Below are 26,599 nucleotides of genomic sequence, written 5' to 3'. Positions count from 1 at the left end.
TGAAATAACAGTGTATTGCAAGCGAACTTAAAGAGATCCGAGTATAATGCATTGATTAAACTTTTTTCAGATGGAATTTAAATGCATAATATATTTCACCTCAGGACTTTCCTCAGACATAATTTAGTTAAGAAACCCTGAAAATAATGATCATAATACCATAACACCTTTAAACATGTAGATGCATTATTTGACATTACGTTGATAAGCACATAATTGCTCTAAACAAGGTGCAAGCTAATATGTCACGTGATGGTAATTACTTGTGTTCACCTGATTCTTTGTTTTCTTCTGCTAGGCAGCAGGATGGAATATAGATCAACACTGAAGACGATCTATATTTTATGTCATAGGCGTGTAATCAGATTGATTGGCAGAGCCGTATGCCAGGAAGCACAGGATGGTTTTGGTGATATATACAAAGACAATCCAAAATTATCGACGTGCATTTTTATATTCAAACAAAATTGCGCAATATTTTATTTTACAGATGACTAAACTATTAAAACTTTTCACCAGCATCTTCCGTCAGCACAACTTCATAAACGGTTTCTTGGAAATCCTTGATCGATATGTATTCCTGTGAAAAAAAAAAACAAATCAAATCACTCATTATCTAGTTTGATAGGAATAAGCAACCACTTGCCTACTTGCAATTACCTGCCCACATTTGCAATAATAATAAAATAAAATAATACTACTACTAATGTGGTTCTTATACAGCACTTTATAAAAAAAGGTCTCAAAGCGCTTCACAATTATTACCCCTGTTCATCAGGCCATTAGACCGTGAGTTTCGCAGCAGCTCGAAATCGGCGCATTCTGGTCTCTACCTTTAAGGGTACCCATTTATACTCCTGGGTGAAGCACCAGGCATCATTACCCACGTACCACGGCACGCAAGTCGAACACCGTAACCATTGGACCACAGAGCTCCAATTCAGGTCTGCAATTTTGTTTTACAGATGTTAGGAATTTACCATGAACTGCCGTCTCGTTATTAGTTTCTCCTAAATTCATGTTTTAATACCCATTTCCCGTGTTAATGTTTTTCTATTCGGAACGATACCCTTTTCTGTAAGATAACAGTTTCCTTTACCAAAAAAAGGTTACGGCTTTTGAGACGGAAGATTGGAACTTTACAGCTTCGTTTTTAACCTGACAATTGTAATCATAACAAAATTTTCTTGACCTCTCACCTTTCCTTTGTTGATGAGTTTGCTCAGCTCCTTACTGATCATCTTAAATGTCGGTCGACTCTCTGGATCCTCATCCCAACATCTCAACATCATCACATACCTGACATTGTTGATACAACATGTTCAATAATTATCTGGTTGGTCAACAAACAGCAATACACACTTCACTCCCGGGTGAAAGAAATAAAGGTGAAATCATTACAATGAAATAAGATGTACATTTACTCAAATGAGGGCACTATAGAATCCCCCGACTGAGTCATAAGAATAGAAAGAAGCTAGGCCTATCAATTAATCCTTACCAATTTTGTTTTTGTTTTCAATATCTACAGTTCATGAAAGTCTACTTTTTGAACTGTCATGTAGATTTTTATGTCACTAATTCAGAATTTGCATCAGTTGGTTCCTTACTTAATGTTTCGCTGCATCAGCGACCGCATTCACTCAAAACACAATGACCAAATGACCTTGGGACCTTATGACCTTATTTTGCATTCAACAAATCCTTTACGTATAATTTGGAAGGAGGTCGTAATGTTTTACATGAAGATAAAGTGACATTTTCAGTGTACATGGTCCAACTTACAATTCCTCCTGACAGTGTTGTGGTTTGGGCATACGGTAGCCAGACCGAAGCTCACCAACCATTATCTTTGCTGTCATAGCAGGGTATGGACGGGCACCTAATAAAACAATGAAACATAAAAAAAGAATCTATTTAAATCATGTTCAAACAACCCTTACCAACTTTAACTCACTTTACGACTAGTAGGCATAATCCAAGTACATCTGCAACACACCGTAACGTACCTCATGATCAGATTTTTTTTTTTTTTCTTCAAACCTTACACTCTTGTAGTTTCAGCCGACAGGCTTTTCTTAAAGCACGGTTGCTTGAATAAGGACACAATAAACAGCATCCCTCAGAAACATTACAAGCTTTGTGTACGACTATTACAGGTACTAAAAAAAACCCACCTATACCGAATAACAGAAACCTTGCTCAAATTAAATATGTTATCGGCTGAAACGGTATCGTTTGGAAGAAAGTAACAATTAGAGGTGGTTTCAACTCGGGCATATGAAGCTTATTTACATGCGTAAGCAACGACATTCAGTTACGAGACCCAACAATACATTTAATAAAACAATTAATATTGACAAATGTATGGCTGATTTTAATATACTAATTACCAAGTGTAACTATCTCCCACAGAAGTACGCCATAAGACCATACGTCACTCTCTGTTGTGTACACGTCATCCAAAATGGACTCAAGGGCCATCCAGCGCATGGGCAGTGCACCCTGCAAACAATTTTTTAATTATTCAAATGTGTTCTCCAGAATAAAGACACTAAGGTTAAATTTCTGAGGGAGCACCCTGGGGTGTACAGTTTCTCCTGAAGACGGTCAGAGCATACTGACCGGAACGTCGAGTTCTCTTAGTTGAGAAATTATTCGCACATGGTGTTTCCGCAAACCTTTCATTATTTAGTATCTCCACCATGCAAAGCCTCAAATCTTACTTAGGTGCAATTAAGGCATTATGGTACATTGTTATGGGTCAATTTCAGATTTTAAACGGCGGGATGGGGGCACCGGGAGCAGCCAGTGGCACCCGGCGGGCACCCTTTGGCGCCCTGGGGCACGGGTATTCATTGGGGGCTCGTCCCTTCCCTCCCCGCCTCCCGTTCTGCCCCCCCCCCCCCCCATACGCAACTTAATTTCCACCACAGGCACATACCTCTGAACCCCGTTCATACACTCGGATATTCATGACGTCACGAGCGAGTCCGAAATCAGACACCTTACACGTCATGTCCTCAGCCACAAGCACGTTACGGGCAGCAAGGTCCCTGTGAATGCACTGTGTGAGAATCAAGAAGTTTGCCAGTTAAAAAAAGAGAGCTAAATGACATGCATCATGAAGTAATGGTTCATGTTCTCGACCGACTAAAATAAAGCCGAACGTGTTGATTATATTCTCAGTTCAATGACTAAGAATGTTTACCTGTTGAGATGAGATGAAGGCCATTCCATCAGCGGCATCCTTGGCAAACTTCATCAGATCCTTGGAGGTAAGTGACTTACTGATACCATGCAGGTTGCCATAGACACGCCCTCCCTTACTACGACTGTCTTTAAGAAGGTCTTTCAGGTTGCCTCTGGTCAGATACTCCACTATGATGTATGGCGGGTCTAATTGTAGAAAGGTTTGAATAATCTGACACTATCACGATTTCATATTTGTAACAAAGTTTCAAAATCACTTACCACTGGACAAAGAACCATTCGGTAGAGAGAAATTGAATTAGCATCCCGAATGAAATTTTGTTAAACCAATATCAAAAATATAAAATCGTTCACTGGGTCTCAAAAAACCCCAAAATTACAAAATTAATTTCATTTTGTCAAAACTAATTTACTTTGCTTTCAAATGCAAAGTCTATCGATCCCCCCTGTGCCTCCTGAATTATATTATAAAGGTACAGTGGGCGAAGCTTGTCAAAGACGAAAACTGAAGGGTTTGTTTAAAAAAACTGTACAATACAGTGTCAGTACACAAACCAACTCCGACCACTATGACGCATCAGTTATTATCAGTTTCACATGGTGGCTAGAAATTCGTATACCTTTCTCTACACAGAATCCAAGGAGCCTGACTACATTACAATGGTCTGGTAACTTCTTCATCAGGTCTAGCTCCCTCATCATATCGGCTTTATCACTCTTGTTGACTTCCTCTGCAGAATTCAAATTGATAAAAAAAACACACCGAAATGTTCTGAAACTGTTTCATAGCTTGCCACAAGCAGAATAAAAACGAAGATCTTTTTTGAGTTATATTGGAATTTCACAATTACAAAGAAATCTCTGCCGACTCAATCATATTATTGGGGCAATTCACAAGCTGAAACAAAATGTGATGAAAAAATTAATGTGATTAATTGTTCATCCCATGATACACGTGCATCCAATATGTAAACTGATGACAGTAGTCCTAAATATGCCAGGTTTGTAGATAGGAATGACAAGATAGGTTGATAAATAAAGTCGAACTGATGATAGACTGGTAACTACTGTTTAATTAGTAATGAGTGTAACTATCACCACGATCTTTCTCGCCTCGTAACTGCAATAATTGTTTTTGGTTGGTCATTCCACTCTATAAACTGGCAATAGTTGATTTTTAAATTTTTTTTTCAACTCACCTTTGAGTGTCTTAACAGCAACCAATTTGACCTTTGACCCATGTGTTATCCCCGAAGCCTCAGCTAGAAGCACCTGACCAAAGGCGCCATGTCCGAGCTCTTTGATGATCTTCAGCTGATCACGTGGGAAGGCCTTGTGGGCAGTCTGGACATTTGCATAGGCTGCGGTTCCTAGTTCCTGATTGGCTGGATTACCAAGTACTTCTAATTCTGAAATTTTTAAATGAGTATAAAGTAATGACTACGAATTCGACCTCAGTTAGGCGAGAAAATGTTTTTAGAGATTCACCGTAGTTTGTGGTTGAATACGGCGACACCACTGATGTCTTCGATTTACATATGCAGTTCCCATTTGTGTCGTTATTTTTGTAGCATTTTATTTCATGCGGCCTCACTTTGACCAGGGCAAGAACTCGAAAATGACTTAAACCTATTCCTAACATTCGCTTAATCATACCTGTTATGTCTTGATAGGGTGACTGTGTGTCTTCTTGCGGATTCTTGACTTTTGGACGGACGTCTTTCCTGCAGAAAGGCAAAGTGAAAAGGAAAATCGATATTCAATGGTGATCTATAGCACCTATAGTTCGGACTTCGTCAGTTATGTGTAGCAGCGATAAAAAGCAGATTCAAACGCAAGAATCTAAAAACTTACACTGTCTCTCTTAACGTTTCTCTGTCACCTGAAATCAAAAAGAAAAACAATGAGATCTCTATGTTTGCTCAGAAGATAATTCCTAGTTTAATTGAGGGTTAAGGGTTTAACAGGTTAATGACAATTCCACAGTAGCTCGTGATACGTTCAAATGGGTGTCTTCCTTCAACTCTATGCTTTTATTCTATGAAGTCAAAGCGTTGAAGGTGGATTTTTTTTAACAGAAGATTCCTATATGTTAAATGACTACATAAAAGAGGTCAACAATAAGATATTTATCCGCGCCGTTCACAAGCACCCCCTCACCGGCAAAGGAAGTACAGTTGAGGATGACCGACCGACGCCATCTTGCCTGACTGCAATTCATTTGCCGCGAACCACGGCCACTGCATGTAAGGGTGCACATCGTTAAATCGATCCGCCAGGCTCGTGAATAAAAGTTACACCCTCAAAATATTCTATATTAGAGAGTTCTGAGCGCCGTAACATTGGGGAATTGAAGAGATGTGGTAATGAACCTCTGGCCCGGACTTGGGGCTTCCAATTCCGAGCATTTTGGATGTTATTGGGCTCAAAAGTGGCGCTATTATGCCATGTTGTGGAGGGATCGTTTTTCAAGATGGCTACTTTTCCGCTTTGCGGAAAATAGGGGTCGTCTTCTTTGGGTGAAAATATCTCGAAAAGTCAATGGTCAACCCACCAAAAATTGAAAAGAAAATGAAAGATGACATGTTGATTATCATTTTTCTGTGCAGCTTCAATACCTGTGAGAGTTTTGAGTATTTTTAAAAGAATTTTGAAGTATGGGCATTTAGCACTAGTGTCTATGGGAGTTTATTTGCAGGTATGCATCCGTAAATAGAACAACTCCCCTGGTGTACGTGCGTCACACACAAGGAACGGTGCGCGTCAACCAGCGAAATGTCCCGCCCAAGGGACGTCGTTGTTAGGTAAAAGGGCAATGCCTTTGCAAAAATGGCATTGCAAATAATTATATGCATCGCATTTGAAAATTTCCTAATATTGTGCAACGTGTGAAGAACTTTTTTAGTGTCCCTGTGTCATTAGGGTGTTAGTCTTTTGCTAGCATAACGGATATTAAAAAAACAAATCAATCATCAAATCTCTAACCATTTTCCATCTCATGAAATACAATTCAAGTGAACTGTCGCATTGCCTTCTTTAAATTGATACTGTGGTTTTGATGCTTGTAGATCTAACAGTTGCATAGATTTTTCACTTTTTGCCCACGTCCACTTTTCCCCTGGAATTATCCACAGTGTGGAGAGATGGGGCGTGTGAATGTTTAAAATATACGGTCATTTCTATTATTTGTACACTTATTTTGTGATTTACCAAATGGCTGTCTACTAACACTCCTCGTCTAACACCCACAAGAGAGTTCCTTTTTAAAACCGACCACCAAGACGATACAGATGTCAATCTTACCGTTGTTGTGTTTCCCAAATTTTCTCTTTGCATAGACTCCGAGCACAACGATGACACTTAACACGACAACACCAACGACGACACCGACGATGACACCAGTACTGTCATTTGGCTCGCCGGGCTCAGGAGGCAAATCTATCAATTGGAAACAATACAATATTGTCATTCGTCTTAATAAAAACGAGGAATTTAAATCAAATCAAGCTTTGCTAATCATTTTTCAGAACGTAGCCATTCATTGTATTTTTTTATCAATAAAATCAAGTTCTGCAGTCAAATGGGAGGAAATGTAAAATCCTGATATTGCAGCAAAAATATAAACCACTGTTTATCTAATGTGACATTTTGATCATTAAATTTTGATTTTTTAAAGCTTAGCAAGACAAAAGTTTTGATAGTAAACTCAACAATCTCAACCGGCGAATACAGTAGGACTATCATGTTTCAGTCATCCTAACAACATGACTTTGTCAAGGATTACCTTCCTTGGCATCTGCTGGTTGACTACACAAACCACCAATGCAAAGTTTGGAGCGGACGGCTTCAATGGCCCCTACAGCTCGTCTTTTTCGCTTCTGTGATGATGCACAATGATCAGGGAGGGTCACTGTCTGATCAGACTCAATGCAAGCTCCACACTCCTGCCAAGTGTCGTTGCCTTGGTATCGGACTTCCAGCTGGATGCATGCATTCTCCTCCTTCAGCCCTCCAACTTCTACAGTTCCATCTTTCTTGTTAAACCCCACAGCGATCCCTGATAATTGGATATTCAAATCATGTATGTAACACAAGTGGCAATATAAAAAGAGAGCATACTGAGTTAAATTTTAACCCACGAGCGCGAGTGGAACATGGAAGAACGTAGTGCGTCAGTGTCCCACATGCCATGAGGCAGAATGCCGGGTGGTGTGTGGGATGCAAACGCACTACATTTTCGGTGTTTCACGAGCACAAGAAGTGGAATAATAATTTATTTCGTTTAGTTATTTCTCAAAGTAAAGATGGAACATGCACGCTCTACGCGGAATTTTTCAGCCAGCGGTTATCATGTTACACTTGTATATAGTGGGAAAGGAATGTACATGTACATCCTATATATAGCACGATACGCGGAGTGCTGTAAAACCGTAAACAGTGGAGTAATGTATCAAGGTTAGCTTGTTACAACTGATAATGTAGTAACCAACGAATAACGTATCACCAACCGATAATGTATCACAAATTGACCGATATTGTATCACTAACCGATAATGTAGCACAAATTGACTGATAGTGCATTAAAATTTGTATCCGATAATGTATCACGTGTCGACGGATAATGTAACTACAAAATAACTGTATCCGATAATGTATCACCTCGGAACGGATACTGTATCAACCAATAAAGTATCAAAAATCAACCGATTAAGTATCAGTATGGGGAAAAGGTGTACACAAATGTTTGTTTCATGTCCTATATATCCCGCCCCACGTTTTGACCGGGGAGGGGGTCTGGGCTATTGAATCCCCCCCCCTCCATTTCGTCTTTAGAGAAAAAAGGCAGATTTTGAGGTATTTTTTAAACTTTCCAACCGCCGAAATAGTACTGAGAAAGGGAGAAAAAGTACAAAAAGCTTGAAATCCGCTGATACATTTGTATTATGAACAGCGCCCCCAGTGTCATGTGGTCTCCAGCAAGCCCCCCCCCCCTCTTTTTGAATTTCAAGGCCGGATTTTTTTTTTTTTTTTTTAGCTATCCCCCATGCCCCAGTCCCCGGCACAGATTTACGCCACTGTTGCAAGGGCGGACCCAGGAATTTTTGCAGGGGCAGGGGGTTTCATCAGCAAAAAAATCTGAAAATGTACACACGTTAATTTTTTTCTCCGGACACTTGGCCTCCGTAAAATCAAAAACTGGGGGTACCATATTTCAATAGGGGGCGCTGTTCAAATTCGACGATTATTTACACTGTTTTACAGAATGGTGTACAAATACCCCCTATCTAAGCTGCCTCCGTCCGTATTTTGAACAGGCGGACATTATACCTGTATGTTTTTTGGGGGGAGGGTGTTACAGCTGGGGGGAGGGGGTTTGACCCCTAACCCCCCCCCCCCCTCCCGGATCCGTGCCTGTGTTGGCCTCAAGGGTGCGGCAGGCTCGTGACGTTTGGACTGCAAACTGTCAGTGGGTGGACAAATAACAAATGACGTCACATGCCAACGGTGCCCCCCCCCCCTTAAAACAAAAGCCAGGGCATTTGTACGGTACAGTAATATAGTGAACATGATTGTAGGATTTTATCAGCGCTCCCCGTTGAAAATATGCCACGATACGGAGCCCATACGGAGGCCAAGTGTCCGGAGAAAAAAACTTGTCCACATTAATTTCGGCGCGGATGTGCGAGGGCGGTTAACCCCCCCCCCCCCACACACACACACACCCGACATCAAAAGCTGGGTACACCACTAGCCTAGGCCCACTTGGAAGTAGAGCGTCTCCAAACCAGAGCAACTCCCTCCCAAATTAAAAAAAAAAAGTTCTTAATGATAAACTTTCCCGAGTGGGGACTCATCATAGTAAAGGCACTTACTATAGTCAGGTGGCTTAGACCCAATATTTGACAAGATCGTGACCAACTGGTCCAAAGCACCAAACTTAGCAAATATGTTGTTATAGCCTTATAGAAGATATTTTGAAGGGGTGACACCAGAAATTCTTTTGGGAAGGGTGCCTAATTTGCATAAATCTTTAATCCCTAATGTGTAATACATAATCAGTGGTGTAGCCAGGAATTTTTCATGGGGGGGGGGGGGGGGCTGGAACATATCATGGGGGGGGGGGCGTCATGTAGATCAATGATATTTTTTTTAAAAACTCAAAATCTCAGTGGGGGGCGACTGGGGGGCGACAAGGTTTCATGGGGAGGGCAGTCGCCCCCACGCCCCCCCCCCCACCCCCCCGGCTACGCCACTGTACATAATGAAGTTGGTCCACCCTCATCTGTGCAAGTTGGCACATACAGATATTTTGTTTTCACTTTGTTTCCTCGTATGTGTTGACATAATTCAATGATGATGATGCCACTTTAAGGTTGAGGGGAGGCATGTGACATGTATCGATAATACTTAAAAAAAAAAAAAAAAGCAGCAAAGATGGGAGTTACATGACATACGGAATTAGTCACATGACAGGAACGGAATTTAAGAGGAAACATCAAACACATCCAAATTTATTTCCGTTTATTGTACCCATGCACTTGGTCCTTTCTACAGTTTAGTTTTCTCATACAAAGCCAGCCGCAAAGAGGTCAGTAATGACACAAACAGAATTTAAGGGGAAACATCAAACACATCAAAACTCATTTCCGTTTATTTAACTCACACTTGGTCCTTTCTACAGTTTGTTTTCTCATTCAAAACCAGCCGCAAAGAGGTCAGTAATGACACAAACAGAATTTAAGGGGAAGCATCAAACACATCAAAACTTATTTCCGTTTATTTTACCCACACTTGGTCCTCTCCAAATGTCTTTTTTTTCCACTCATAATTATCCGTGATAAAGTACCGTACATCGAAATGTCTCGTATATTACCAATATCATTTGTTAAAGGCATATATCATTTGCATTTATCCGAAAAGTAAATACCGACTAATTATCGACAAGCTTACTAAGTTTTGGATTATAGACTAGTACCGTACACCCCGTGCAATTTATTGTAGGTGAATCCCAACGATCAGTTAATATTAACTGACTTTTGAAAAAAGAGTGCTATTGACGAAATCGTGTGTCGCGATCATGTGTATTGTTTTTGTTTTCTCGAAAAGTGTACTATCCACTGAGCTGAAACTTCAACAGAATTTGAGTGGTGTTACCCGTTTTATTATTGGAAACAACCAAGATGCATGAAAAGCAAATGACCCTATAGGCTTTTTATAAGTCCATGCACACCCTGCCTATGGGGAAGAAAGATTCGAGCGTAGAAACCAGAGTCTGAACAAGCAACCTTGCTGAGGAGGGTGAGCGGGGCAAAAAAAAACAGGCGCCCCATATGTCCAAACTCGAGAGGATAACTTAAATCTCCTTTACCTTACCCCTTCTGCTTCACCTCACGGTTCATCCCTGCCACAGCCGGTGCAGCATGAATTTAGGTTTTATGAAATACGGACTCATTGGTGATATTGCGCATGCTCATGCATGGATAATTAGGGGGGGACCGGTCACGTGAGAGGGTTTAACCAATAAAAGGGAAAAAGAGTCCGATTTTAATACAAGTCCGATTTTCATATGACACCGGATTAAACTTCTGATGTATACTCGTCCGCCCTCTACGTCATTAGCGGTGCAAATAGGTTGAAAATACCAAAAGCGAGTATGTAGGCCTACATCATCATTTAGCGGTCGCAACCGGGATCTCGTTCACAACGCCTCGCCACAGTTTGCTTTATTTATTCGCATGCATGCACATGTGCTGCAGGAGTCTACGTGTGCGTTGTTGATTTGATTTTCTCAATACATGCACATGTTTTTGATAAAACCGAAATCCAAGGGAATAACGACCCACATCAGTTGAAACGATATTTGCGCAGTGTTCATCGTGGGGCACAACGTTTGTCGATTTGTGCTGCCGCGGTTTGCGTCGGTTAATGAGAAGCGGTCACAATTGGTTTATATAATTATTTAACGTTGTAATGGCATATAGTTGTCTCTAGGCTCGGTACTTCCCTGGCACTGCATTTACATTGCTAGCACATGTACCCGGTTCAAAATAGCTTGGGACCATTTTTTTGTTATTATAAATTGATAAACAATATCAAAACTTTACAAATTTAGTAAATTATTATTAGCTTTATGCCATCTATGATTAAAATCATTTACGCCCGGTATACTAATACTACGTGAGTATAAACGCAAATATGTTTTACGATTTATGAATGTATGTATTGTCTTTTACCTCGCTTTCTTCTTGGAGAACCAAGACAATGCTGTCACCAAAGTATGCACAGTTTCTAATAATGTGCGCTTCCATGTACTATTCATCGGGTGATGATTGACCTATCCGAGGACCGATTTCTCTTCTAAACTTACACAATTATTTTCAAATATTGGATCGAGCGAGCACAGATTATACACCGTCTGGGACTCTCCAAAGCTAAGCATGTGTCAAAGTGTGCGTCTGTATTTTCGACTTTCCTGCCTTTTCTTTTCCCCTCATGATAGTCAGGTGGCTTAGACCCAATTTTTGATAAGATCGTGACCAACTGGTCCAAAGCACCAAACTTTGCAAATATGTTGTTATAGCCTTAGAGAAGATATTTTGAAGGGGTGACCCTGAGATTCTTTTGGGAAGAGTGCCTAATTTGCTTAATCCCTACCGTGTATTACATTTATTCCCACATTTGAGTACTTTTTTTTTTTTAAAGTATATTTTGGGGATTCTACTTACACATCCTTACTTCAATAACATGTTCTAAAACATTTAAGATAATTATGAGGACATAGTAACGATTCAAAATGGCTACTATTACATTCTAAAGTTGCGCTCATTAACCTTGTCTCCAGATATAATCAAGTAGTCTTGCCAAATAGTATTGATGAGCTTCAAATTCACCAAGTTGCTAACTGGCACAGTTACTCGATTTAGACTTCATGCCTCCCCTCAAATCAAGTGGACAACAACATTGTGCTATTTAGCTCAGAACACAAAAACGGGGAGCTTGATCAAGTCCTCCACGTCAGGCTTCAAGTAATTTTAGCCCAATTTACGGACACCTCATTTCTCCCCTTTTTGTTTTTGTGGGCTAAATATCAAGATGATATAATTTTCACATGATTTCCCATTTATTTTTGTTAGGATAACTGGGTCATTAAGTAACTTTGTGAATTTGAAGTTCATCAATACTGAGGTTTGGCAAACTACTTGATAATATCTGAGGGAAAAGGAAATGGATCTTTATTATGTCCTCATAATCTTCAAGTCTCCGATATCCTTTAGAAAATGTTATTTAAGTAAGGATATGTAAGTAAATTCCCAAAATATACTTTTCAAAAAAAAAAAAATCTACCCAAATATGGGAATAGATATATTACACGACAGGGATTAACGCTTTATGCAAGTTAGGCACTCTTCCCAAAAGAATTTCAGGTGTCACCTCTTCTAAATATCTTCTCTGGGGCTATAAGAATCTATCTGCCAAGTTTGGTGCTTTGGACTAGTCGGCCACGATTCCAACCGTATGCAACCTGACTATTAGACTTTAATTAATTTGCAATATTTTCACCTTTTCCAAATATACTGATACATTATCGGTTGATTTTTGATACATTATCGGTTGATACAGTATCCGTTCCGAGGTGATACATTATCGGATACAGTTATTTTGTAGTTACATTATCCGTCGACACGTGATACATTATCGGATACAAATTTTACTACACTATCGGTCAATTTTTGCTACATTATCGGTTAGTGATACAATATCGGTCAATTTGTGATACATTATCGGTTGGTGATACGTTATCCGTTGGTTACTACATTATCAGTTGTAACATAGCTTGCCATAGATCGACCGATAAGAATTGAAGATCCAAGTTTGCTTGAATGCACTTTTTATACTGTCCATTAAACACGTATACAACTGTATACGTGTCACAGCTTTGAGATGTATTTGTTTGTGAAAAGACAAAGTGATATTCAACAAACCCACGTAGATATTCGAATTGAACGTACCTGAGTCTGGGCCTGGTGCTCTCGCTATAAGAAAAAAAATAAAGATTTTAAGAATTTTTTTTCACATACTGGGGCGGACACAGGAATATTTGCGGGGGGGGGGGGTGTTTCCAGGCCCGTCAGATTTTTTTGTATATCCCTAGTACTGAAATGTAGACAAGTTTCTTTCTTTTTTCCTGGACACTTTAATAGCCTCCGTCAAATCAAAAGGAACGGGGGTGGGGGGGGGGGTGGCGGGTGGGGGTGGTGGTGGGGGGTTCTGGTACCTTTTTGTAATAGGGGCGCAATGTTCAAATATGACGATCAACTACCTCCCCCCCCCCCCCCCCCCCCACCACCGTTGGCCATGCATCTGTGTTGCGGACAGGTTGACATTATACCACATTATTAATACTTTAATTGTAAACAAAAAAATGAGTCAGAAGGGGGGGGGGGCACATTAGCATTTCTTTAAGTTTAAGATTTTTATTAAAAAATCTTAAACCGCGCCTGGCATAGACCTGGGTGCAAAGTACGACACAGTCGGAACTGTGTGCTGCCTTTCCGAGAACAGATTTGAAATTCAGTTATGGTTCTCTATAATTATGTTAACTATTCATGTTTGTGCTTTAACTTTCGTGTATATAATAGTGCAATTCAACTGCCCCGTTATCGGTATAACTTGGGGATTTATGGTGCGGATTCAGTAAGGCAACAGGTGGAAACAGACACAGGCATGTTGGCAAGGGGCATGAGGGAAATAAAAAAGAAATATACAACACAAATGTTTAAAATGAACTTTTCTACACTGCACCATTACATTATATTGTTCACCATGGACACGTGATGATCTGTAGGGGGAAGGGTGATACATGTACATCTACACTGTTGACGAAATGGACAGAATCAAACCCCCTTCCTCTGGTATCTTTTTCTTGAAGGTAATAATTTTGTCTTGTCAGCATTACATTGCAAGGAAGCAAGTACTCTACATATACAAATTGTACATATTGTATGACAGTAGCGTGATAAGACAGTAGCACATCTGCGTACATACACCTGCACGTTTCTTTACGGTGTAATTCGAGGATTCCCCATTGTTCCTCTTCCTCATTCCTTTGTTTGTACCTATACTTTTTTTTTGCAACAGCTAACATTGGTTTTGTACACGTTTTCTAATCGAGGTCGTCCCCGATTTTATTCCTTACCTGCAATCAGGGACCCCTTTTTTTTGTCCCTCTAATCTGTTTAGGAAGACCCAGCTATTATGTTTTGTACACGAATCCAAATTGGGGACCTCTCGGGAATTGCGAACCTTATTGTCCTCTATTGTTCAACGTCCCCTATTGAATACAGAAACAAACTCACCCACACAATGTTTATGGATACAGAATCTTTTTTTGTATAAACAGCGCCACCTAGATACAATATGCAGTGGCGGGGGGGGGGCCGTGGGGGGCGACAGCCCCCCCCCCCCCTGAAACCTTGTCGCCCCCCCCCAGTCGCCCCCACTGAGATTTTGAGTTTCTAAAAAAAAATTCATTGATCTACATGACGCCCCCCATGAAATGTTCCAGCCCCCCCCCCCAGCACCCCCCAGCCCCCCCCCCAGCCCCCCCCCCCCCCATCATCATCATCACACACAGTCAGCGACACAAATCTTAACCGATTAATATTTTTTTTGCTCAGTCATTTATCATACGGTGAACAATATTCTTCTCAAGTGTCAAAATGCGAGGAATTCCCAACAAAATACCGGCTTTTGTCAGTTTCTTTTGAAATTCAGTGGATTGAAGCCAAGTTGATTGTATTCGTACTTTGAACCTGGAGTTGCACTTGACTATGGGGCCATGACAAAAATAAAATATGTTTCCTGAGCAGACTGCGTAGATAATGAGTTTTGGAGTATAGTGTTCATCTGTTTTCTACGTATATTTGTCCAGTTTAGACAGATTCCCCATTTTTTTGTAATGAATTGGCGAAACAATTGTAATTAAAAACGGAAGAACCATAGCGGAAGAACCATATAAGACGGTGTAAGGAAATAACTAATGTTGATATAAAAAAGAATAAAAAAAACATGGATGTAGTAGTATCGCCCCTCTTGAAAAAGGACCACAAATACATTTTTAAAAATCTCAAAAGATAAAACAACAAAACAAAAACAAACACAAAAACCATTTACAAAGAAACTGATGAACATTAAATTGTACAAACATTTTAAATGAAGTGGCCTATACAAAAGTGCACAAGTGCAAGCAACGAGGAACAACATAATAGTTCCCACGGTGGAGCTGCACAGTTGTAAAGTGATCAACAAAAGACTGCATGTATACTACGCCAATGGATATGACCAAAGTGTGAACCAAATGACGTTGCAAAGTACATGTGCTGTGCAATAGCCCTGCTTATATTTACTGCCTGAAGCTTCCTTGATTATTAAAACAAAACCCCGTCAAAGAGGAACAAGGAAGAGAAAAATATTTTCACCCTGGTCCATAAAAAGAAATCCCTAGAATAGAATACGACTGGCTGTGAGGGAGACATTTTGCATATATACCCATACATGTATAATATACCAAGTGAAGGCAATGTTGTTATGGAATAAGAAAATGTATACTGTATGTACATGGTGCATGCAGATAAAAAAAAATCCCAAAGCAGAATACACTGTTTAAATTTAAATTGTAAGGCCCTTTTACATCAAATGGTTTTTTTTGAGAAACATTTTTCTGAGGGATGGGAGGTCATGATTCACAAAAGAAACCTAGTCTGCATGACCCTTAACGAGAGTAATTGTCGGTTATCAGGCAATGTGCATGGCAATTAGGCAAATATAAGGGGGATTCCTACGGCATTATCCAGGTCTACTAGACAATAAGTGTTCATAATTGATCATCACTTATTTTGCTCAAAATTTCCGCGTTTTTGCTTGAAAATGTTGATCTGGGGACCACCAGTTGTTAGGTAGGATTTTCGGAGAAATCCCAAAAAACTAAAAACTGAAAAGAGCAATGTGATGACAATATGTGATGTGTCTATGTACATGTATATTGGTATGTATGGGATACGACATGTGCATTTATTATACCTACTTCAGTGCGTTCAAAACGCATGTGTCAGACTTGTTGTGTACAATATGTACACGTACTGTCATGTCACACCTGTTTTCATTGATCTTTATACTGTCTCCCAATATATACCATTATCGGGGTACGCCATCTTGAAAATCAAAGCGCGGAGATAAAGTCTTGCTTCTATTTGAACTATTACATGTCCCTCCCCCACAAAACGAAACAAAAAGTGCTAAGAAAATAAATCACAAACGACTCACACAATACACAATAAACACTTAAGCAATACAACAAATATAAAAAGAAGCAAAATAGACAATACTCACGCAGTGTATATCCCGTTGTGCTGCCATAGCCAATGCTTTCACCGATGGCATTCTTGGCATACACCCTGATCTCATACTCTGTGTAGTCATCCAGACCTGTTGCTGTGGATGTTGTCTTCCCACCTGTCTCTTCAGTGAAGACCTCTGTGGAGTCTGATGTCTTGATGTAGCTGACACGGAATGACTGAGTCTCACCACCGTCATAGCCAGGTGTCCACGTCACAGTAAGAATCTCTGCCGTGCGCTCAGTTATCTCAACTCTAGTAGGCTTGTCTGGTCGTCCTGAGATACAAAAGTCATAAACAACATAAATATAAAGCAGGATTGTAAAGAAAATTAACAAGTTTCTACCACGAGGGACTAAAGTTTTTTATCCATTCAGTATATGTACCCTAACGTTCTCAAAACTATTACACTGATATTTCAAGTAAATGTTTTGCTTTAATACAATATGGAAATGTAGCGGGTGACTGTTTCAAGCACCTTTGGACATATAGCAGCAGGGACATATCCTCCCTTAGCAACAGGCCCTTACTATGGACAGTATCTATTATTTAAATTTTGTGACATTGAAAGTAGAAAGACCCGCCCTCATGGGTAAGAGTCACTTGCAAGAGATGTAGCCTCTATACATACAGGTACATGTATTTTTATGCCAAGGAAAACAAACTGGAATAATATTAACGAAGCATTATACATATAACCCATTTACTTTCTTACTTGTTCCAAAGAGGGTGATATTCAGTGAGTCCTCTCTCCCGATGCCATTTGAACTGATGCAGGTGTACACCCCGTAATCAACCTGGGAATCTACTGCCTTGATGGTCAACTTGCTTGTGACTTCAAACCCAAAAACTCTGTCTCCACCAGATGTCTCATTGGTTACAAAGAACTTGCCTTCGTCCGTGTCACTGGTGATCATGGTGTTATTTGGACTATACCACTCCATGACTGGCTGAGGATTGCCCACAGCAATGCAGGTTAAGACGGCAGTATCACCATTACTGACTCCTACTTCTTTCATTGCCTTATTGGTGATGTTCACCTCATCTGTGGGGAGAACAAGACAATAAACACACATTATGCATGTCATTATGATATATTTCTCGTAATGAAACCAAGGATTCATCAAAAGTGCCCAAGGCACTGTAGCTCACAGGCATGAAGAAACCTGTAAAGAAGGTGATGAGAAGAAATTACAGTTTTAGAGGTTGGGAGGAAAACCCAAGAAGAATAATCTGGGGGAAACACACGAAATCAGGTAGGGACTGAAAACCCAATCCACACGTGGCCAGGACAGGAATCTAACCCGGGTCACAGTGGTGGAAAGCGAGGGAAGATTTGCTACGCCAACCTGACTGAAATAATGTTCAGTACGTGTATTTCAAGAACTTCACTAACATCAACTAACAGTTACAGTAAACAAACAGTAATTAAAAATGTGATTGACATCATTACTGTAGATGCACAATCTCTCAAAAAGTGAACTTACACTGTACAATGACAGTGATTGGAGTTGAAACCACGTCAGCAGGATTATCCGTAGGCACACCGTTATTCGCTGTACATGTGTAGTAGCCAGCCTGCTCCCTGTTGATGTCACTCAGAGTCAGTGTACTGGTGAGGCCATTCGTTGGGTTAAATGCATCACCTGAACCTTCTTTTTTCCAAGTTATATCAACAGTAGAAGGATTAGCATCTACAGTGCACGTCAGAGTTACATCACTGCCTTCAGTGACAGGGGTTTGCGGAGTTTGAGTCAATGAGGTGAAGTCTGGAGGATCTACAGGGAAGAAAATATCATATTACATGTAACTGAGACATCCACATTATTGTTCGTATGATGCAAATTCAGTTTCAGTGACAATATGTTAACTTCGGCGAGACTCAAGATTGTGAAATACATTTACAGAAAAAATGAAACAGTATGGACAATTTCAAAATACGAGTGGACTTTACGTCTTTTGAGAAATGTTCCTTCCTCAGTTTAGTTATTTAAAAGGTGGAATGAGAAGAAGTGAAAAACGCTTACTTAGATTCAAGCTCGGATCACCTGATTAGAAGTCAGGACTACCTCTTACCAGTCCACGAATCAGCTGCCAATCGTCGGTGATTTGAACATCATTATTCCTCGTTATATCACTTATTCTCTAAAGCCCTGGACATCATGAATATGCATAACGCAGAAAGAGCGCCCTTTTTTATATTGTCCGATCTCGTTTGAAAAAAAAAATCGCCGCCGGGATGAGGAAAGAAAGGCAGAAAACCAATCTTTTTACCTTCATGACTGCAGGGAAGGTTAAAGGCAGTCACAAGATGGCGACAATGGCCAAATCAGCATGTATCAATTTTATTGAATTAGATTGGAGTCTGATAGACCTTTTTTCATGCTGCCACCATTTCAGTCATGTTCCCTGTATCCAATAACAGTACTGAATAATATTTTTCGAGCAAAAGGCAACCAGACTATTTTTCCTTCCAGCCTCGCTTTGGTCACGTTGATTTTAATGGACACTATCCAAATGGCTGCAACGTGATCATGGTCTATTGGCCCTACATTACAGGATGTCTTCCACAAGAAACACTAAATAGAACAATGAGACTTACATCTGACATTCAAAGTATGCATGTCACACAACGGCGTAACACATGATGAGATGGTTGGATTCGTGGCACAGCATATGTACACGTCTCCGTTGTTAGTCTTGTCCAGGACATCAGTTGTGTAGATGACTGTAGTCACTCTGCCTCCATTATCTCCAGGAGCGTTGGGTTGATCAGTGGGCGTGGTTAGCTGTACGCTACCCTTAGACCAGGTGAGAGTGGTAGCTGGGTTGCTGCTCTCTGATATATTGCATCTTAAGGTGACTGTACTGCCTGCTGTTGCGTTTGACCCTGTCACAGTAAGTGAACTGGCACAAACTGAAAATTAGACATAAAAAGCTGATCTCACAAAATGGAGGAGCACAAGCAGCTGCCCCTGCACAACTTCACGTTTCTTTATGGACTTAAAATAAATAGTAGACATTTATCACAGCAAACTTATTATTGTGTGAATACCGTCAAAAAAATGTCGAAACGACGACTACTGGCATGACCGGTACAATCTCAAATTCTGTTATCTCTGGAGTTTTATCATTATTAGTAGATTTCCCAATGAGAACCAATATTCCAAAACATGGATCACAAAAAACCACATACATTCCTAAAAACACATGTATGCATTCACACTGTACGACAACATTGTAATTAGCTCCATGTGGCACAAACTGTCGCCCCAGTCCCCTTCCCCCACCTACTTGCTCTCTATGGTGAGAAACCTAGCTATACCACTGGCTCCATGTACAAAGAGTGGGAAAGTTGTACATGTATACATTTCCAATACAATTTAGTTTACATACAATAATGTACATGTATGGTACATGCTCAATTATTGGTTGTATACATGACGCATAGACATTCACTGAGAGTGGTTCTGCACTGACCCATGCGGAGTTGCATGTCTATTTTATTTTGCTCCATTGTGATATGACTACACTTGTATGAACATTGAATATATAATAATGAGCCACATGGGTCGGTATTACATAACTGATTTTTAAAGAACAATTTCACCTTCCGAGTAACAGAACAACATTCTCACAGAATTCTCTGTATTTTAGAGGAAAATTCAGAATTAGTTCAAGATATTTCATCATCAATGTTAGTTTCAGTTGACTTACACTTGACATCAATCGGCCCCAGAGATCCCACTGGTCCAGGGATCCATGGGGCTCTGTTTGCCGTACATGTGATGTTGTTTCCATTATCCTGTCTCCTTGGTGTGTAGTCCAGCGTGCTGTTGAAGCTGTAGCGATCACCTGATGCTGACGAGCTCGTAGTTGGTCCAGTTACAGGTGAGCCTCCATTGGACCAAACCAAGGTCCAGTCGTCAGGATATCCCATGTCTGCTGTACATGTTAACACGATGGGGTCATTCTCTGTCATTGATGTGCTACCAGCATTGCCTGAGATCACAGGCAAGTCAGGGGGACCTGAGTGAATACAATATGCAATGGTTGTGAGTAGATGAGGAGAAATCGTCTTTGTTGTATTTTCTAACTTTGCTGGTGTCCTAAGCAGCTCACGATATCCCATGTATTCAGTACATTTCATTACAGTCACAACATTCTCAGTCACTGATGTACAGTTTTAGCTGTAGTTATTATTTGATGCACAATGCACTGTTTGTTAAAGAAATCCAGAACAAATAAACAAATGATATAAAATTCTGTCACTGTCTGTTTATGAGCGTTACATCATTTTGGAAATGAAAATGCAACGGTCTTCCAATTGTTGTATCAGAAACCAGAAAAAAAATCTTCATGTACATGTATACATTTTTTTTTTAACAATTCCATTTTTTTAAACTTTATTCTGACAAGAAATAAATAATCAATAAAACAAATTTCACAACGACATTCTATTCACTTTATACATGCATAATTGACATTTGTTTTTCATTGAATTCAAGGCTTCATTACATATGTATGAATGTACCGGTAGCTTTCAATAGTTTTGAAAGACTCAAGATGACAGTTTTCAAATAAGACAAGGAAAACATTTTGCATTAGATAAATTATTTTAATATTGTAAACAAACAAAAACAACGCATACCACTGATATTGAGTGTAACCATGACATATGGGTAAGGTTGCTGTGACTCTGCAGTGTTGGCCACACACCTCACATCCTGTCTGTGATTGTCTCGTCTCGGAGTGAATGTCCAGGTTCTTGTAGTATCAACCAAACCATCGCCTGTGCCTGGAGTGGTTTGTCCAAAGGTACTGTCCTGGTAACTAGGAGAACCGACATCCCACTGGATGGTAGCTGCAGGTCGAGACTGAGCCTGACAAGTGAAGGTGTGTGATGCATCTTGGTCTACGCTGACTGAACCTCCTGGTGTGAACGCTCCATTGGAATCATACATTGACATGAATGAGGTCTTGGGTGGCACTGGTTGCAAATATAAAATAGGAAAGTTCACAGAGAATTACTGGTATGCCATAGCACATCACCCACAAGTGCATACATTTAAATTCGACTCAAAACGTACAAAATACATTGTAGATGTAAGTTCATCTGCTTTTTAAAAATGTCAATGAAAGACTGTGGTAAATGACAAATTAACCCTAACCCCCTAGGCCTTTTTTCCTTGGAAAAATCCCCTATCCTGCAAAATCCTCCAATTGCCATCATGTAGTAATTGCATTCTGCCCCAATCCTCCAAAACGTAACGCATCCGTTTTTCTTGACTTAATTGTTCAATGGAGGGGTGACCACTGCTTCAAACTGTCAAAATCCTCCAATTATCACTAGCACTGTACACGTAACACGTTTAGGCAGTGCAATACTTTAAGCAAGGCGGATGGCGTTACATCCAGTTTTCCTCTATCATGTATGGCTGGACATAAACAATGCAGGGTACAATTTTAATTCTTTAAAAAGACTTTGACACAAATGGCCCAATTGAGTGCAAAGAAAGTGCTTTACACGTATTTCGATTCCTTCCAGTGAAATTCCTTCCAGTGAACAATCATGCATTCTAATAGAGGAGAAACATGCTTGTTCCAATAGAAATCATTCCAGAATTTAATATTATGGAAAATACAAATACCTTTAATGTCAAGTGTGATGCTGATGCTCATCCCAGCATGTCCATCTTTATTGGAAGCCTGGCACTGTAACATCTTTCCGTGGCTGCTCCATGCTGGTGATACGGTTGCCAGACTAGTGCTGGTAGTTAAGTCATCAGCACCTGTAACATTCACGGTGTTATCGGTTGTGATGGCCCCACCATCCAGAGACCAAGTGAATAATGCTCCTGGGTTGATGTCTGGTACCTCACAGGTGAACTGACGGTTCACACCGTCAACAAGATATGATGTACCGCCAGTAGAAGGGTAACTTCCAGTTGAGTCGGATAGGGTGATTATTGATGGAAGCACTAAATTCATACACATACAAAGAGTACTCTCTTACTGGAGAACTTGGCCTGCAATTAATGTAAATGCCTACAAGTGCATTGAACATCATAAAAAAACCCAAAATTCCTGGCCCCTAAGGGGAATGGATGACTGACATGGCTGATGGTGTATACATGATAATTTGCGGTGTAAGCGCTTCCATTGTACACACGTACCGGTATATAAATTTGACATTGTTTTTCAATTTTTTTTGCACATCCAGGAACTTCAAAATGTATTAGTCTACCTGTACCTGGGTACATATGTACATGTAGTAATAATTTTTTTCAATAGCATTAACCGGGTCCAATGAAGACCTGCCACTGAGTGGCGTAGCCAGGAATTTCTCAGGTGGGGGGGGGGGGGGGGGGGGGGGGCGATGGGAAGGGGGGGGGGCGGGAACATTTCATGAGGGGGGGTGTCATGTAGATCAATGATAATTTTTTTTGAAACTCAAAATCTCAGTGGGGGCGACTGGGGGGCGACAAGGTTTCAAAAGGGGGGGGGGGCTGTCGCCCCCCCCCCCCCCCCCCCCCCCCCGTGGCTATGCCACTGCTGCCACTCAATAATATGCCACAGTGACATCCCCTAATTTCCTGCAGTTCTCCAAGTGGGAGACGTATTATACTCTCTGAGATATATATACATGTATTGAGCAACCCTTCAACATTTATTTTCAACGTATCAATTGATCGGTATAAATTAAGAAAACAGGCGACAGCAGACAGGCAGCGAATCTGCATCCCCACAAAGCCGCCAAGGCAAAGCCTCCACATCACTTACAGTTTTGCATACAGAAAATTGTGGTCTAAATATATAATACGTCGTTGTGTATATAGGTACAAACTATTGATTTATTCGGTTGAGTACCGGGTGAATTAGAATAAATCTACTTTAGCATTGATATGTAAATGAAAATGAGACATGGTAAGGTGGTTACTAAGGGCGGGTAATTTGAATAAGGAGTGGTACAGGCACGTGTACGTGTTTGGATTGAAGCTAGATCACTTCACGCTTGCGAGCAGCAACGACAACACACTTTTTTTAACACCGGTAGTTATCAGATTTTGTTGTATGGTCAAACGAAGCAATAATGGTAAAGTGCCTTGCTCAGGAGCACAAGCACCATGTTCCCACGGTCAGGATTCGAACCCATGTACCACGGCACACGAGTCGAGCACCGTAACCATTGGACCACAGCGCCCCACTAGGAAATGTTCATGAGATCCACGGGCTCTTTGTTTGATATTTTGTGGGACTTAGAATATTTGTAAAATCCATGGACTACTCTTTTCCTATATTTTGGACTGTACCCAGGCTCCGTACAACACACTCCCATTGACAAGCGCTTTGATAGCCTGTCTTTAAGTGACCTTACATACCAGAGATAAATATCTTGAGTGAGTGGCAAATTTGAATGTTGTCAGTTGTATTCTGAGAAGCACTTGAAGCAGTCGGGAAAGGAATACATAAAATGAAATGAGACAGGTTGTGTTTTGAGGTTCTTTTCGCGTTGAGATAATTTTAAAATGGGAATGAAGTAGTTTGTTTACCTGAAAATTGTGTAAAGTTTATTTAATTGTGTTTTTCATAATACCTATGTAAATATAGTTACATGACATGATGAGACATCAAGTAAACTTTTACACAACTGTCAAGATAACTTTCACCAAACACGCGTTAGGTAACTTTTTTCATAAACGAGTTCGTACAGACAATATAACACATGGGTTTTTTTTGAGAGTGTAGGACTGCTGAGTGTGCTTAGAATAAGCACATTATTTTGCATTACCGCCATATGCATGTGCATTTCCAACATGGAGAGATTATACTTTAGTTGCAATCATTGTTTGGGCATCCATTTTCTAAAAGATGCTTTCTATTTTGTGACAACCTATTTTACCACACTATTTTACCACTATTTTTTAAGAAGCTATTTTTTTACTGTCACTTTTTTGATATTTGTGTGGGTGGCGAAATACAATGGAGAACAAAAGTAAAAACGTATTTTCAACAGGGACAAAACATTGTATGTTTTTTTCTTTATTTTTTATCAACCAGGGAAATGACACCATCAATGTACTCACCATAAACTATTAGATTGCTGGTTGCTGTGCTACCATAAACATTCACACCTACTGTATACTCCGCCCTGCAGCTATATTCTCCATCATCAGCAGAGAATTGAGTACTTGCTATCGTCAGAGTACTCATTGAATCATCCCTGGAAACAACATATCCAGGAGCAGAAAATCCATTCTGGTAGTATGGTGTCTGGGCTCCTCCGAAAAAGTCAGCAATAACAGTGCCTCTCTGTCTCCATGCCACGTAGTCTAAGGCACCAGACACATCCAGTGAGAAGGTACAGGTGAGTGTTGCTGATTGGCCTTGTATAGTAGATACTGGTAACAGGGTGACGGTGAGTGTTTGGGTGTGGACAGTTGGTGGAAAATCTTTAAGAAAGGATACATACACGACTTTTAAGTCGTATTAATTAGAAACAGTGTAGACAAAAACAAACCAACAATTAAAAACACATAATGAAACAGCTAATGGGCGAAATGGTTTACAAAATAAAAATTCCAAATGAATTTAAATGATCAATTATTATTAACAAATCACACAGCACATTTTGTTTATTTCTCACATTTCAACGTAAAATAATGTAACTTTATTTTCCTAACATTCAACTGTTTCAATAGTCATGTCTGTATGGATTGAAATATTAATGGCATAAACCTGAAAGATTTCTCTCTAAAAAGATTTAGGCTATTTCATAAACAGATTTGTACAACTTTATGGGAATCATTTTTTAAATTCTGACCATAACCTTTTTCACCGTGTTCAATGGCAGTGTACCTGGGCCTAAATTGGGGTGGGGTTGTTCAAATTGGGCCGTATCATAAGTCCGACGCCTCATAGGTCCGACGCCTCACAAGTCCAAAATGTCAGACTTATGAAGCGTCCAACTTGTGAGGCAGAAAACTTTATTTGTTCCGCCTCATAGGTCCGAAGCATCATAAGTCCGATGCCTCATAAGTCCGACGTCGGAAAAACAATGCGTTTAATTTGTCGGACTTACGAGGCGTCGGAGCTATTAGGCGTCGGACATGTGAGGTGTCGGACTTATGAGGCGTCGGACTTATGATACGGCCCAATTTGAACAACCCCACCCCAATAAAAATGGTGAAATGCTAGAGGGTATTTTATCTACAAAATGTTGTGAGGTAGCACTTTCGTTCCGAAATAATTGCCAAATTCCCCCCCCCCCTTACGTAGCTGGATACGGTGTCATAGACAAAAAATAGTGACTATATTTGACCTTTTATAGACTCTAACGCTCATATGACCTGTCCCTGTCCAAATTATGTTTACTATTGCATGACAACAAATCAATATTGCATAGAGTCCCAATTTTACATTGCAGTGGCAACCACAATTTCTGGCAAAACGATGAGTATACAGTGAACATGTAGGCAAAAAATATAAAATGCAGCGTATACTTGAGCGTAAACCGTCTAGGTGCCGATAGACACTTTCAACATGTAATATCTTTAAAAGAATACCGTTGATATACTGCAATCACTACATGAGGTAAAACAACATTATTTATGCGAGAATAACCACCACCGTTACGTTTTACAAGTGCTTGCCTTTAACGTCCCACATTGTTGTACAGGACGCGCTGCACATGACTTTTGTAAAGCGCTAATGATACCGAGATTATTAAATTCACCGTTTAAACTAAATGACAGGCATAATCCCCACGGAATAATACAAACATAATGTATTCAGTTTCCTGCTGTGTCTGCCCACAATTTCCATATGCCACACGAAGACAACGTTACCCCACATACAAAAATGGTGTATGTGATCTGTTAAAGAAACAAAGCCCGCCTCTCATCTCCAAGAATTTGTGACTAGAATGTCTTACCTCCAAGAAAACATAGCAAGCTGGCTGCTATGGTGTATACGCTGACTACCGACGCCAT

At 40.2% G+C, this 26,599-nt stretch overlaps 1 protein-coding gene and 1 long non-coding RNA gene across 2 annotated transcripts; both read right to left on the bottom strand.

Annotated features, from left to right (window-relative positions):
- Positions 1-26,599, bottom strand: LOC119735335 (tyrosine-protein kinase Mer-like). The gene is made up of 22 exons (XM_038209031.1): positions 26,542-26,599; positions 24,695-25,060; positions 22,259-22,588; positions 21,259-21,597; positions 20,325-20,636; positions 19,210-19,524; positions 18,095-18,385; positions 17,323-17,652; positions 16,603-16,884; positions 13,224-13,247; positions 6,998-7,270; positions 6,517-6,651; positions 5,068-5,095; positions 4,870-4,937; positions 4,413-4,622; positions 3,834-3,944; positions 3,212-3,399; positions 2,945-3,067; positions 2,394-2,505; positions 1,786-1,882; positions 1,200-1,299; positions 1-580 (listed from the first exon to the last, which is right to left on the bottom strand). The coding sequence occupies exons 1-22, from the start codon at positions 26,597-26,599 to the stop codon at positions 503-505; spliced, it is 4,170 nt and encodes a 1,389-aa protein (XP_038064959.1). The 3' UTR covers positions 1-502.
- On the bottom strand, positions 4,419-5,095 carry LOC119736214. The gene is made up of 3 exons (XR_005272287.1): positions 5,068-5,095; positions 4,870-4,937; positions 4,419-4,622 (listed from the first exon to the last, which is right to left on the bottom strand). It is a non-coding gene; the product is annotated as an uncharacterized LOC119736214 (long non-coding RNA).

The sequence above is a fragment of the Patiria miniata genome, unplaced genomic scaffold (genome assembly GCF_015706575.1).
Source record: "Patiria miniata isolate m_02_andy unplaced genomic scaffold, ASM1570657v1 HiC_scaffold_29, whole genome shotgun sequence".
Classification (NCBI taxonomy): Eukaryota; Metazoa; Echinodermata; class Asteroidea; order Valvatida; family Asterinidae; genus Patiria; species Patiria miniata.
The sequence above is the reverse complement of the archived record's forward strand: the minus strand, read 5'-3'. Positions and strand labels throughout refer to the sequence as shown.

Bases quoted from the DNA above. Each gene is read 5' to 3' on its own strand.
- LOC119735335 (XM_038209031.1), bottom strand. From the start codon at position 26,599: ATGGCGTCGGTAGTCAGCGTATACACCATAGCAGCCAGCTTGCTATGT. The intron at 4,623-4,869 runs GTATGATTAAGC...TAAAAATTTCAG, and splicing joins ACCCTATCAAGACATAACAG to AATTAGAAGTACTTGGTAAT. The intron at 3,945-4,412 runs GTGAGTTGAAAA...TGAATTCTGCAG, and splicing joins TGCTGTTAAGACACTCAAAG to AGGAAGTCAACAAGAGTGAT.